Source organism: Takifugu flavidus, chromosome 1, assembly GCF_003711565.1.
Source record: "Takifugu flavidus isolate HTHZ2018 chromosome 1, ASM371156v2, whole genome shotgun sequence".
Taxonomy (NCBI): Eukaryota; Metazoa; Chordata; class Actinopteri; order Tetraodontiformes; family Tetraodontidae; genus Takifugu; species Takifugu flavidus.
In genome coordinates, this window is record NC_079520.1 from 3,114,888 (window position 1) to 3,128,973 (window position 14,086).

Here is a 14,086-nt window from a genome sequence, read left to right on the forward strand (position 1 = left end):
GATGGAGGATGGATGGATGGATGGATGGATGGGTGGATGGATGGTGGATGGATGATGGATGGATGGATGATGGGTGGATGGATGGATGGATGGGTGGATGATGGAGGGGTGATGGATGGATGGATGATGGATGGGTGGATGGATGATGGATGGATGATGGATGGATGGAGCTGTTCCTTCTGCTGAATCTGGTATTCCTTTTTCATCCCTTCTCCCGGCCCCAGTAACAACCATGTGCTGGGTCCTCCTGACCTCCTCACCTCCTCACCTCCTGACCTCCTGACCTCCTGACCTCTGACCTCCTCTTCCTGCCTCCTCAGGTGTCTCCCCAACCTGTGTGAACATGGGGGCCGCTGCTCTCAGACGTGGAGCTCGTTCTCCTGCGACTGCTCAGGAACGGGATACTCCGGAGCCACCTGCCACAACTGTGAGCACTGATTCCACTTCAGTTTGTTCCCAAATAATCTGCACCCAGCTCCACACACACACACACACACACACACACACCCACACACTGATGGAGTTCTGCACTTCACACCACCGGGAGGCTCAGCGTGAACTTGGCCCCGGACGGCGTGACACGACCTCGCAGCCTTCGCCACTCTCTTCCTTTCATCGTCTCCCAGCATCCCCACATCCGTAAATATCTCCAGACCCGCTGCCTTCACACTCGCTCGGCAGCTTTTCCTCGCGGGTGTCGTTCTCTGACATCCTCCCAACAATGCCTTGATATCTGCTGCTTGGAAAAACGTGGAAAATTCCTGCTGAGTTCTTGTTTACGTGCAGGCAGGAGCTTTTTTCCCCCCCCGGCATGTCGGAGGGATCCGTGACAGATCACAGCATCTTCTGATATAAAAAAGCACATTTTTAGCAGCTGAAGAGATTAAAATATATACACATCTATAAAAGTCAAACACAGACGGAACTCTGAGCCGAGTTTTGGGAGCGGCGGTTATATTTGACTAAAAAAAGGAGAGAGAGTCTCACAAAACCCGGAATGACCCAGACGGGAAGCTGCGAGTTGGCGGAGTCTGTGTTTACATAAATGCAGCTTGTGCATCTGATGTGCTGATTCCACGTCCTCCATCAGGAGCAGAGCCTCCGAGGGGAGGAGGGAGCTGTAGTCCGCACCAACATTCCCGGAAAATTAAATTAGCGGGACTTTTTTCACCGAGTATGAAAAATCCTGGAGCCCTCAAAGTCTCTGGAGGAGGACCCGCCCTCCGTTCTTCCCTCTGCTCACTGTCTTGTTAACCACCGGGTCGCCAACGCCTCCACAGAAGAACCTCGTCCACCCAGGCCCAGGACCAGGGTCGGCAGGCGGCGCCGCGCCAATTAAAGCTGACCTGCGGTCGTTCCGGGGGACCGGGAGCCCTCCGCGACATCAGAACTTGGCATCGTCTCCGTGCAGAGACACCTGAGTCACGCGTCGATGGAGAAACTTTCACCGCCGGCGTGACATTGTTCACCGGCCAAATGCCAAATGACAGAGTGCACGTGGGAGTGCTGCGCAAGAGTTTGTCAAAGTTTCTCACTGGACGCACGCCAGACAGGCGTAGGCGGAGCTTTAATCAGGGCCGACACCACCGGGGGGGGGGGGGGGGGGGGGGTAGCGTCGAAACAGGATCTGGTTTGTTGAATAATGCGGATCAGCTGGAAGCAGCATCTGAAGACGGAGGTGGAGCCGCCTTAGAGGGCACGAACGGGCTCGGTTCCGGCTCCTCGGCCACCGGGGGTGTGAATGTGACCCAGCGCTTGGGGGCAGAGCCGCGAGCAAACATTCCATTTAACAGGAGCGGAGGTGCAAAGTGTTCTGGATCATGTCGTGGAAACACCGACGCCTCGCAGATTTACACGTAAAAGCACTATGAGAGCGCCTTCATCGGAGCCCGGTGAGCTTCTCTGGCTCTCCTCCTCCGAGTCTTCTCGCGTTTCCTTTACAAGACTTCAATTATTTCGAAAATGTCCTCCTCCGGGTTTTTAAGCGTTTTGTTTATGTTCCTATCGCACGATTAGATCCGCGTCTCCCCACCCAGAACCACCGTTCAGAAGACATCTTAGTCAAAGCCCCGGCGTGGATCCGCATCCACACAGAAGTGTTTGTGTTACCGAGCAACATCTGCCCATAAGGAACAGAAACATATGGCGTGGAGAAGCTCATCCATAAAGATGCCGTGCACCCGGATGAGTCACACACCGTGAAGCTGCTGCCGCTGCTCATGGGAAAAACTCATTTGGTCCCCACAATGCTTGTTTTTTTCCTCCTCCAGCCATCTACGAGTCGTCCTGTGAGGCCTACAAGCTGATTGGCAGCTCCTCGGGCTACTACTCCATCGATCCGGACGGGAGTGGCCCCCTGGGGCCCACGCAGGTGTACTGCAACATGACAGGTGAGATCATTGTAGTTCACGCGTTGTCACCTTTGCTCTTTTTGAGTTCCTTTGAGAACAGGCAGAAAGCTCAGACTAAAGAGTCCAGTCACGTCGGGCCCCGGCCACATCGATCGGCGCCGCGGCTATCTGACAGTTAACCATCCAGTAATAAATCACTACAGACACGCGGGGCAGCTCCTGAGAGTTTCCAACATAACCGTGAGGAGTCAATATCTCCTCCGCCCGTGCGGTTACGCCGCCACAGCCCGGCGCCTGACCTCCGCCCGCTCGGTTCCGATGAACTCCAAAAGCTCTCGATCCCGTAACGGGAGGAATCGCGCGCGGGCGTCTGTGCTTCCGAAGGCAGGCGTGTTTTGCTAAGCGGAGCGTGCACCTCAGCGGCGTTTCAATCTGCCCACCGTCCCGGTTCATTAGGCCCATCAGACGACGCGCGGACGTATTTACCTGCGTGATGAATCTCTGTCGTTACTCAGGTGTCGAACAACAGTGCTAATAATACCTATTTTCCTGTGACAGTATCATTGAATTTTATGCTCCCTAAGCGACTTCTAAACATCTGGCTACCCGTCAGCAAAGCGAAACAATCCTTTATTTTAAATAAATCAGGAAAACGGTGACGTCATTAACAGCCGCGGGGCCACAGAGGGTCATTTTAACCGATTACCTGATGGTTAAAGCGCTCTGGTGTCCAGAACCAGCGGGCTGAATGGGCTCGTGTGGGAGCCCCTTCGGATCTTCATTCACCAGTAATCTGTTGTGGACCTAAACTCTTGTTTTCTAGACGCGAGTGAGCGTAACCTTGGAGCGGAGGCCTGACAAGTCATTATGTTTACGCAGCAGCCAGCCTTATCCTGTCTCAAACTTTAATTAAAAGAGAAAGTTATCAGCGCTCCCACCAAATAATGCAGGCATCCCCGGGGCTGCGGGCTAAAATAGGAATCCTTTTCTTTTTAAGCTCCGCTGAAATCATTAAAAGTTGAGCCTCCTCAAATTAAAAAAAGTGTCATGACCAGATTACAGTTGAACAAGCTTCCAAACCTTAAGTGTTGCTCGTGACCTCCGGGGGCCGGGGTTGTTATGAGAGCGAGGGGGCGTCGGCGGAAGGGTTGATCCTCTCGGGGGCAATAATGCGCTCCGTGAATTTTAATGGCGTTCTGCCGCCGACTCGTGTTTGGTGCGCGACTGTGACATTTACCGCTGGTGGGGAGGGGCGACCGAATGGGAAAATCTGTCCATCAATCTCGCCGCGCCCGAAAAAGTCGGCGTTAAACCAAAATTTCAAGGATCCGTCTCCAGGGGACACGAAAGTCCACATCAAATTTCACAGAGTTCTGCCCACGACGCCGCGCTCGCGGCGCTCAGAGCGGCTAAGAGAGTGGGAGGGAAAAGCGAAAACTCTCTCCGTCCCCCCGGGGTCGCGACCCGGCCACTCTTGAGAAGTCCACAGAAGTTGTTGTCGAGGGGAACTATTTCCTCGGCAGTGATGGGAACCTTCCCACAGCTGAGGGGCTCCTGCCTGATGAGTTCCAGGACGTAATTGATGCCATCCTCCTCTGTCACGATGGCAGATGGGAGATATTAGCCTGGAAGGCTTTCTGTCAGGCTTCCAGGCTGGTTTTTTGACCAAAAGATTTTCATAAGATTTTAAATAAGTGCTGTGGTTCATGGACGGAACCAAAGCGGCAGCTTGGAACTGATTAAAATTGGAATCTTACAAAAATTTTATTAATTTTGAGTCGATTCTGTTAAAGTTCTCTCCGCTGTTGGTGCGGCGACTCATCCTGTTGACTCCTCCTGCGTTCTAGCCTCCAATTAGGAGCCTTTCATAGACCATTTTGCCTCCCGACAGCCGTGAACCGCTGATAGGAACCAAAGAAGAACAAGTGTTCTCGTTCACTGCCACCTGAAAGGGAACATTTGACAGACGTGGATGAAGCAAACAGCCTGAGTCACAGTCCTGGAGACAATATAGGACAAAATATATTCAGCTCCCCGACTCTGTGGGGACAGTATTTGTGACTGAGCTGTCACAACTTCCTCCCGACTTTGTCCTCTGCAAGGTTAATGTGGTGGCGATGTCGCAGAGGGAAGAGCTGCCACTTCCTGCTGTCTGGCGTTTCCCTGCCCTCCTTCCCGCCTTTGCAAATCTGCGTTATGCTGCAGGAGATATCCCTGGACTTGACCTCAATTAAAGAGTCTATTGGAAATGTAAATAACTGCAAGCCCGACAACCTGATGTGAATAATCACAAAGTGGAGAGGGGATTTTCTGTGAGGCAGAGTAAACATCCAGCTCCCTTAATGAAAAGTGGGATGGAAAGCGGAGGGATTCCTGCTCTCATTTTACTGTACAAACAAGTGACTTTATTCTTTCCACGTGCGAGCAGGGCCGTTTTACCCCCAGCAAGCACGTCAGAGCGCAACAAAAGTGTTCGGCCGTGATGCTAAGTGCGTTAGCGTGACGCACCTTTGTGGGAAAATGGTCCTCCACACACACTTGATTGCTAATCAATCACATTAGTGATAACTACTGTATATAGGGAGCCTTTTTCTTTGGGTTTGTTTTTGAAGGACTCTGATGTGTAAATGAGCCGCTCGGCTAGCAGCTGGGCGCCGGGCGAGCGGGCTTAAATTACAGGAAAGGAGGCGTGAAAAACTGTTCGACACCAGAGAGGCCACAGCGTGATGGCAAAGTAGCAGAGGAGAATGACTAAAGGAGCAGATTGGTGGCTTTCGTCCCTCCGTGCGCATTAAACTGAAACTTAAACAGAATATTTCACAGCTTTGACTTTGTTTGACGCCTCGTTAACCTTCGCTGACCTGCTGACGGCTTCTGCTTCCAGAGAAAAAGGTGTGGACGGTCATGATGCACGACGGTCCGGCCGCCGTCACGGTTCAGGGCTCCTCTCTGCCCCGGCCTCACGTGATGAAGTTCAACTACAGCGCCTCGGCGGAGCAGCTCCGGGCCGTGGTGTCCGGGTCGGAGCAGTGCCAGCAGGAGGTGGTGTACAACTGCAGGAAGTCCCGTCTCTTCAACACCAGAGGTATCACACGCAAACCTTCACACGAGGCCACAGCTTGAGCTCCAGGTGTTGATTTAGCTGCTTGGAGCTCGTAGAGGAACTTGGGGCACCGCCCGAGGTCGTCCCAACATTTTGGAGATGATCTAGTCGATATAAAAAGAGATTTTTTTGCACATCAATAGGTTTTAAACGAAAGTTTGGAGATGATGCCGCAGCCTGATGGGTGACCTTGATTGTTCTCTTCCCTCGTTTCTACATCGAGGGCATAAACAGTGTTGAGGCTGGCGCTCCGGGTGCGCCTGGTGCTCCCAGCACGAGGAAAACATGCCGTTCTTTGGCTTTTTAGAAAGCAGGCTTGAACTTAGAATGGCACAAAGGAACATCCTTGGAAGGGAACATCCTTGGAAGGGAACATCCTTGGAAGGGAACATCCTTGGAAGGAAGAGACAATGTGCTCAGCAAGTCAACAAGGCAGAGCGGCAGAGAACAGCTCCACACGCCGTCCAAGAGTTTTTAAGTCCAGCGTTCCCTGACCATGAGGAGAACTGAACCCAAGACCTTCTGGCTGTGAGGCGACAGCGCTAACCGCTGTAATTACACGTGTGGAAATAAACCAGCACGGCTGGGTGTCACCACTCACGGGGAAGGATCGCAAAAAATCAAAGGATTTGAAGGATTAATGAGGAATCTGCTCGTCCAAATTAACAAGAGGGGCGCTCATGGTCACGGCGAGGTGCGGAGGGGGGCGGGACCGACCTTGAGTGGTTTCATCCCTGCCATCATGCCGAAGAAATGTAGACGGGGAAAAAGTAAAAGAAAAATGGTCCTCCCTGCTTTCCTTTAATGACTCAAGCCTTTAAATATTCATGGAACTAAATGAAAGATGCTGGGCAGCATCAGTCACAAACTCTGATGACCACTGGCCAGAAAGCCTCTGACAGGCTGGGGTAAATAAAAACCCAACCCATGGGGGGGGGGCATGGCTGTCACAAAACTGCCCCGGGGAGGAGAATCTAAGCACGGCCCCAATCTGAGACCAGAATGTTGATTCGCAGCAGCTCAGAAGCATCAGTAGAACAGTAGCGGCGCCGGTTCTTGAGCGTTTATTGATGATGTGTCAGACGATAGAAGCGGCGGCGGAATGACTGACGCGCTGTCCGCTCGGACGCAGCCGCGCCCGGCGAACTCGACCGCACGTCTGAAACAAACGGCCCCGAGAGGGGCGAAGCGGAGGAGGAGCGGCGACCACCCCCTGCCTGCAGTTCTGGAACAGGAAGTACATTTCCACTTCCTAATCCCGTATTGGCATTTCAGGAAATCCTTGTGTCAGGAGGTTTCATCCTGCCGGGCCGAGCGTTTGAACAAAGCTTTGCCTGGTTCTTTCCCCACGTACCTCTCGTGGCATTAGCAGTGTTAGCATCACAGCTAGCCGCTCTGATGAAACGAGGAAATAAAAACGACCTCCGAACGCCCACGATGCCTTAATTAGCCGTGGCTACGGCAGGTATCGGGAACGCCGGCTCGGCCGCTGCGTCGTCCTGGGTGCTTCTCTTTTTTTTCCAAAGCCTCGGCCTTGGAGCGGCCATTGTGTGTCTTCAGTGTTCCGGGCTCGGCTGCACCGAGGAAGTTCTGTTGTTACATTATGAATTGAAATGTCAAGTTGGCAGGGCTTTAGGAGCCCCCGCGCCACCCTCCCTCCCTGATCTTCTCGCCTCACAGTGACAGGAGCAGCACGGAGCGTCGCTCCGCTCTCTTCCCGAGCCCCGTCTGTGGTGGCCCCAACAACAGTCGCACTTAAAATCACCAACATTCGTGAGTCCCAGATTGGCGGATTCCCCGAGCGCCGCGCCTGCGAAAACAAACAAGTTGATTATCGCTCCAAACATCAAACAGGATGGAAAAACAGGAAGTTTACAGCCGTGCCGACACTTCCAGACAGCCGCTGTGTCTCTTTCCCGCGACGTGCCGACGCAACAATATCGCTCTTGACAACAAACACGCTTCACGGCGGGTGGGTTTTATTTTTTTTAACGTTAATTATTGGACAAAATTGCACTTACTAGGCTAATTTAAAGGGAAAAAAAGCAGCGGCGCAGCTGTTGGAAACTGTCTGCCGGGATTACAGATGCAGTCGTGTGCCAAGAGCCTCACAAGTTCACGAGTTTCTGAGCCGAGCTTCCTCACGTGTGACGCTCCGCCGTCAGTCCTGTCGCCGTCATTTACAGCCCAGATGTTCCCTCACGCAGCATCTTCTAATGCTGCTCGACTGCGATCTGCGTTGCCTTTTTTTTAACAGCACTAATGAAGTAAGTCGGTTTTTTTGCCCGTTCCAGCACATTTCTGCGGCGTTGGCCCCTCTATCGATCAGCGTGGAGGCAGCTTGACATTTCGAAGGCCCTCATTAAAGCGTCCAACACATATTTATCTCGTCGCACCGTCCCGCTTGTTGCTAGCAAACAGGGTGAAGCCGCGCTGGCGTCGGGCGGTGCGAACAGGGGGGCGGGGCTGGTTTCCTGTTGACGCAATGCTGCGCGCGATTGGCTGCTTGTTTACAGGCCGTGTTATAAGGCACGTGCGCTAAATTAGTCAGAGACGCCCCGAGGAAAAGACTAAAGCGTCGATACTGAAAGCTGTTCTGTATCCGGTAGACGAATGTGAGCCTGTTTCCCAGCTGGTCCGTGGGTGCCAGCCGCATCGTGGTCGTTAACTGGTCGACCTGTTTCTAGCGGCTCAAAATCTGTCTCCGGTTGGAGGAGAGGCGAGGATCCATTGGCTTTCTGGCCGCGGACGACTGTCGATATTGAGCCAATTTGGAGGGGGAGAGTGAGCGAGCCCCCCCCCCTCCCCCGCTCCTTCAGGAAGTATCGATTGTTGTCTTTTCTTATTTGTGTACCTGTTCAGTGTGACAGCAGAGAAAAGGGGCGATGGCGGGGGAACGAATGCGGCGAGAGAGGGCGAGGACGATAACCTTTGTTTTATTTTAGGGCTTTGTCATGCAAATGGCGCCGCGGCCCCGGTGATCTCCCTCCCCTGCCTCTTTGATTCGCCGCTTTCCTTCGTTAAGGCGGCGCCGTTTTGTGGGCCGCCGTCGCTTTGTGTCAGAAGTGAGAAGAATCCAACCTCACACAAACAAACGGGGTGATTGATATGTGAGCGGAGCTTAAACCGCTCGCACGCATAACAGCCGCGGCGAGCGGCGGCGTAATGTATGCAGGCGAGGAAGGGACGCCTCAGCGTGCGACACCTGCTTCTGTACGGTGACATGTGGTGTAATGGGCTTTTCCTCGCTCGCCGGCCTCATCTCCGATGCGGGGTCACGACGCGTGACAGATGATTGAAGCCGGGCCACTTAACCCGGCGGCGGGGGCGGTTGGGGCGGCCTCATCGGCAGTCACAGGCGGCGTTTCGCCAAATGCCAGAAGAGGAGGAAAACAAACAAACGTGCGCGGCGAATGAAAGCAGCGTTTTGTTAAAAGCGACACCTCGCCGCTCCGACTCGGGGCTAAAACCTGCCAAGGTTCTGCTTTCTTCTCATGTGACCTCTTCTTCTTTAGTTTGAAATGTTCCGCTCTGTGGCAGACGGCAGTCCCATGTCCTGGTGGCTCGACCGCGATGGAGAGAGGCGGAGCTACTGGGGAGGCTTCCTGCCCGGCGTGCAGCAGTGCTCCTGCAGCCTGGAGGAGAACTGCGTGGACATGAACTACTTCTGCAACTGTGACGCCGACAGAGAAGCATGGTACCGTTGAGTTTTTACACTGGTAGAAAGATTTACAAGCACGCCGCCGCCGCCGCCGCCGCCGCCGCCACGTGAGGCCGAATATGAGGCGCAAGGACACGCCTGTAAAGTTTAGTTTCACTTTTTTAATTTTTTTTTTTTGTCGTTATCTAAAGACGACGTCTTAATTGTTTAGTCATCCGGAGAAAATGAGTTTTGTTATCGCGAGATGACAAGATAATCAGACCGCTATCAGAAGAAAACAGAAGGTCACTCGCTCTTATTATCAGAGGTCAGCGGCGGCGGCGTGCTGAGGCGGCGCTTCCGACAACCGCAGCGGCACAAACTCAGAGCTCGAAACTCAAGCGGAGCGTGCCAGATCCAGGATTATCCGTGGTTCACCGCTGCAGCCGGCCCCACTCCCACGAAGGCGTTGCGTTGGCCAGCGGCGGCGTCCAGGTGAGGGCGCCTCGCCAGAGGTCGTCCATCTGCACGGCTCGGCCCGGGAGCCGTTTCCGGCCTCGCCATTGTGCTAACGCACAGACCAATAAATGACTTCAGCCTGTTTTTTTGATCCCACCGTCGAGTTCACTCGGTGCGGATCCACAAGGACGACATCCTGAGACGCCGCCGCCGCCGCCGCAGGGCGTCCGTTAAAAAAAGAGCTACTCAGAGAACTCTGATTGGGTATTCAAGCAAAAATCAATTGCTACTCGTTAGCTTCCAAACCCAGAGAGGAGCAGCCGATGCTGCGGCGTGGGCCCGCCCGCTGCATCTGTGATCAGCGGCGTTTATGATGAATCGCCGCCCACACCTGATATTTCAGAGCTGATCGAACAAATCATCTGAAGCTCTGAAATAAAGGCGGCGTTATGGTTTTAGTGTATCGGGGGCTGGGAGTTCATTTGTTTCCCCGCGTTAATCCCCTCCGACGCCTCCCTCTCCGCTGGGCTCGGTTTGCATATTTCCAGCAGCAGTTGTCGGCGCTGTGATGAATTGCTCCATTTTTAATGTGTTTACTCTGCGTTGGGGCGCTAATGCAGAAGAATGGATGCCTTTATCTGGACCCCATTAAAGCGCGCAGCCACGAGGGCTCGCCGCTGCTCCTTATTTATTCCTTTCCTCCTCTGCTGCAGGGCTAATGACACAGGACTCCTCTCCTACAAAGACCACCTACCAGTGAGCCAGATAGTGATCGGGGACACCAACAGAACAGGCTCTCAGGCTGTCTACCACGTGGGGCCTCTGCGTTGTTATGGAGACAGTAGGTGAACACCTCGGCGTTGACGGCGGGTTTGGCTGCAGGCGGAGGATTTTTCGCTAACTTCGCTAACGTTAGCCCTGGTTTTTATTTGGGTCGTTCCTCTGCAGTCAAACCGTCACCTCAAACACAAGATGTCACCACTGATGCCGGCGCAACGGCGCCCCCGCTGTCCAAATATTGGCATTTTCATCGGCTGCGTTTAAAGAGATTCACCATCGGCGCCGTCTCCAATGTGGTCGAGCGTAACTGCATCTGTTCAAGGCCGAGCGCCCGTGTTTAACAGGGAGAAAACTCCAGATTTGATTTTCCATCATTTCAGCGAGTGCCTCTTCCCGTCCTCCCACTCGTGGCCAAGTGGAAATAACTGCCTCCTGGTTTTTGCCAGCGAACGTTCCCACTGGATCACATTTAGACATGAGACTGTGGCCAAAAGAAAGAAAATAATGGGAGGGGTAAAAAAAAACGTGGTGACACCATCATTGAGGCTCATCGGGATGGACCTGGTCTCCACTAATGATTCGGATGCAACGTCGACGGTTCGCAGACTCGTATGTGAAGCGAGACGAGCTCGAAACAAACGGGGAAAATATCCCAAAAATAAAACCTTCCCCTCCGTGGCCCCCGTCGAGAAGTGATCTGGGCGTACAACAGCCAGGAATAATTCGCTCTCTGAGCTTTCCTGTATTTTTTCTCGAGTCCAGTTCAACTGTGCATCCCAGATAAATGTTGATTAATGACCATATTTGGACGTGAGGCCGTTTTAGTCATTAGTTTAAGGGAATCTCAGTCGGCTGGAGGCTGCACTGTTGGTAAATCCATAAAAAGTCATGAATTGAATTTCTGATTCAACGCAGTGATATTTTGCTTCCACAAAGGCCTGTGATGCAAGCGCGGTGAAATCCTAAAATTCATAAATGAATAAAGCCGCTTCTTTTCTTGACGGTAAACACAGAAGTCGCGGCTTTAATTGGAATGAGTGATCATGAAAACGACATAAACACCGTCGTCGGTTGGAGCGAGCCCGCTCTCAAAGGTTTCTGGCGATTTTTAACGTGAATAAAAGAGCGAAACGGCGCCTCGTGTGGACAGTTCCGGTATATATTTTAAGGATATCTTTCTATTATCGCTCTAATGTCGGCTGGAGGCGGCGTTGTTCCGCGGATTATTGGGTTTTGGCAGATCTTGGATCGCTCTTGCAAATGTGGGCCGAATATATTTGATCCTTTTTTTGGTCTCTTTCCCTTTTACTACCCCTCGCCTTCCTCTGCCCCCAGAGTCGATATGGAACGCGGCGTCCTTCTACCAGGAGTCCTCCTACCTCTACTTCCCCACCCTGCAGGCCGAGCCGGCCTCTGACATCTCCTTCTACTTCAAGAGCAGCGCTCCTTCGGGGGTGTTCCTGGAGAACCTGGGCCTGAAGGACTTCATCAGGCTGGAGCTCACCTGTGAGTCAACGTTGGCGCCCGGTTGCTCGACGAGCCTACGTAGGAACAAGCTGAGAGCTGTCAGGGGTGTTTTTATTATTTGTGCTCCTCTCAGGAAACACTGGCTGTGGTGTCGTTGACAGTTTAATTTCCCCACGACGCCGGCGTGCTGTCAGGCCCTCGCAGCGTGATGTAATCCTAATGACACACTCAACAATGATGTCACGCTGCGATAGGAGACATTAGGAGCGTCGTCTTATCCCGGCCCAGGCCGAAATCCTAAATAAATGCAGCGGCTGGGTGAAGCGAGGATTCATCATATTACCTTGCAGATTTACTCCAGTGCGGCGAAGAGATAAGACGAGACTGAGACTAAAGATTGACGGGAAAATAAACAATGCGCGAGTGCACTGTGTTATTTGGCCATTTATCGCGAGGAAATTGGTGGTGGGGAAAAGCCCCCGCTTCCAAAATGCGTTTTCAATAAGGGGGCGGAGTGAAAACCTAAATTTGGGAGAAATTGCGGTAAATTGCTCCCTTCAACTTTTGGCGTTTGAGACAACAAAGCCGAGCCTGCGACGCGTGTTGTTCACAAATGCGGGGGGGGGGTGGAGGGGGGGGCTACTCTGAGCCATTACGCATTACTGCGGCATCAGAGGAATCGTGAAATATTGACGAGCTGTCAGCCCGGCTCCTCATAAATCTATTCAGGTCATCAAATTCTCCCAGTAGCATTGTATTGCGTTGCATCAGAAAGGGAGGACATGAAACACCAAATATCCCATTCTGTGCGTGTGTGTGTGTGTGTGTGTGTGTGTCAGCTCCCTCGGTGGTGACGTTCTCCTTTGATGTGGGAAACGGTCCGGTGGTCCTCTCGGTGAAGTCCCACCTGCCCCTGAATGACAGACAGTGGCACTACGTGAGGGCAGAGCGGAACGTGAAGGAGGCCTCCCTGCAGGTGGACCAGCTCCCCACCCGCCTCCTGGAGGCCCCGGCTGACGGACACCCTCGCCTACGGCTCAGCAGCCAGCTCTTCGTAGGTAGGCTGACCTCAAACTGACGTTTCCGTCTCCTGACAGGTAGCGGCGGGAGGCCCGGGCCTTCCTTGATGGTAACAGGGTTCTCTGTATCGTAATCTAGCGTAACGAGTTTCACCGTTGATGAATTCGGCGTCCCCGTCTGAGCCGCGTGCAGGACGTCTGGATTTACCGAAACGATCCCACTGATGGAAGCTAGTTCTTTTATTTTCCATTATTTATGACACAAGGTCCCTTTTTTCCATTATAGGTCTCGAGATTATTGATTCCGGGGGCTTTTCAGAGGCAGGTCGTGTGCACTGTGGTCAGCGTGACATGAGAAAACTCTGGAAATCACCGCTGGGGCACAAATCTTGCGGCTCAGCTCTCAAAAGTCTCCAATCTGCCTTCCCGTAAGAGGTTTCAGGGAATTCTCTCCACAGTCCGGGTCAGACGGAGCTAAAACGAGCTCCAGCTGCACACGCGAGGCCGAGCGCTCGTCAGGCGTGCACGTGGATCCAGGCCATAAACGCTGAAATGTTCGATTTTGTAACGAGGAATAGGATTTTCTCAGTGTCTGGAAGGAATCGTAGCCTCTAATGATTGTTGTGATCCAACCGCTTGCAAACGATTCAGAATCGCACCTTTAATAGAGTCTGAAAGCATAAAGACCGGATGCTGAGAGCGTTCCCGGGATGATCCGTTCCAATGTTCCTCCACCCCCAAACAGAAGGAGAACAATTCTGGACTAGCTCAATATTTCACTAACACTTGAATATGTGGGGTAACAGTAAGCAGCCCATGTTGAACAGAGCCTGCCGTGGTTATCGCCCCCCCCACAAAGGCCCGATTCGACCCAGAAAACCCGAAGCTCAAACTAACATTCCGTGTCGGGAAGTTTCCCAAATGCAAATATTCCTCTAACTGACTGAAAGGAAGCTCGTCGCTCAGGCGGGGAAACGAGTGAGCGTTGTTAGGGATGAATGAAGCCGTAGAACCCGGGTCTGTGAAAGAGAACAGAGCCGGCGTGTGAATGAGGCTGCAGACTGGTCCATTTAAAGTCCATTCAACCATATTAACTAAGGATCTCTTTACAGAGAAGAGAAATTATCGAAGCCTCCAACAGTTCATTACAGCTCTGACTATCAGAGTGCTGCAGAGTTGGAAAGAATAGCAACCTGTAATCCACAGAGAAGATCCACTGTGTTCTATTATGTTGCCATTATTACTGGAGCTGCTCTCTCTCTCCTCC

At 52.7% G+C, this 14,086-nt stretch overlaps 1 protein-coding gene across 1 annotated transcript in view; it reads left to right on the forward strand.

Moving 5' to 3' along the window:
- The window catches only part of LOC130526450 (contactin-associated protein-like 5), a 63,428-nt gene that overhangs the window by 36,234 nt on the left and 13,108 nt on the right, over window positions 1–14,086 (forward strand). The window contains exons 11-17 of the mRNA XM_057034164.1: window positions 321–427; window positions 2,271–2,390; window positions 5,236–5,436; window positions 8,995–9,151; window positions 10,267–10,394; window positions 11,669–11,839; window positions 12,640–12,858. Of these exons, the coding sequence (XP_056890144.1) occupies window positions 321–427; window positions 2,271–2,390; window positions 5,236–5,436; window positions 8,995–9,151; window positions 10,267–10,394; window positions 11,669–11,839; window positions 12,640–12,858 (1,103 nt within the window). The remainder of the gene's footprint in view (window positions 1–320; window positions 428–2,270; window positions 2,391–5,235; window positions 5,437–8,994; window positions 9,152–10,266; window positions 10,395–11,668; window positions 11,840–12,639; window positions 12,859–14,086) is intronic.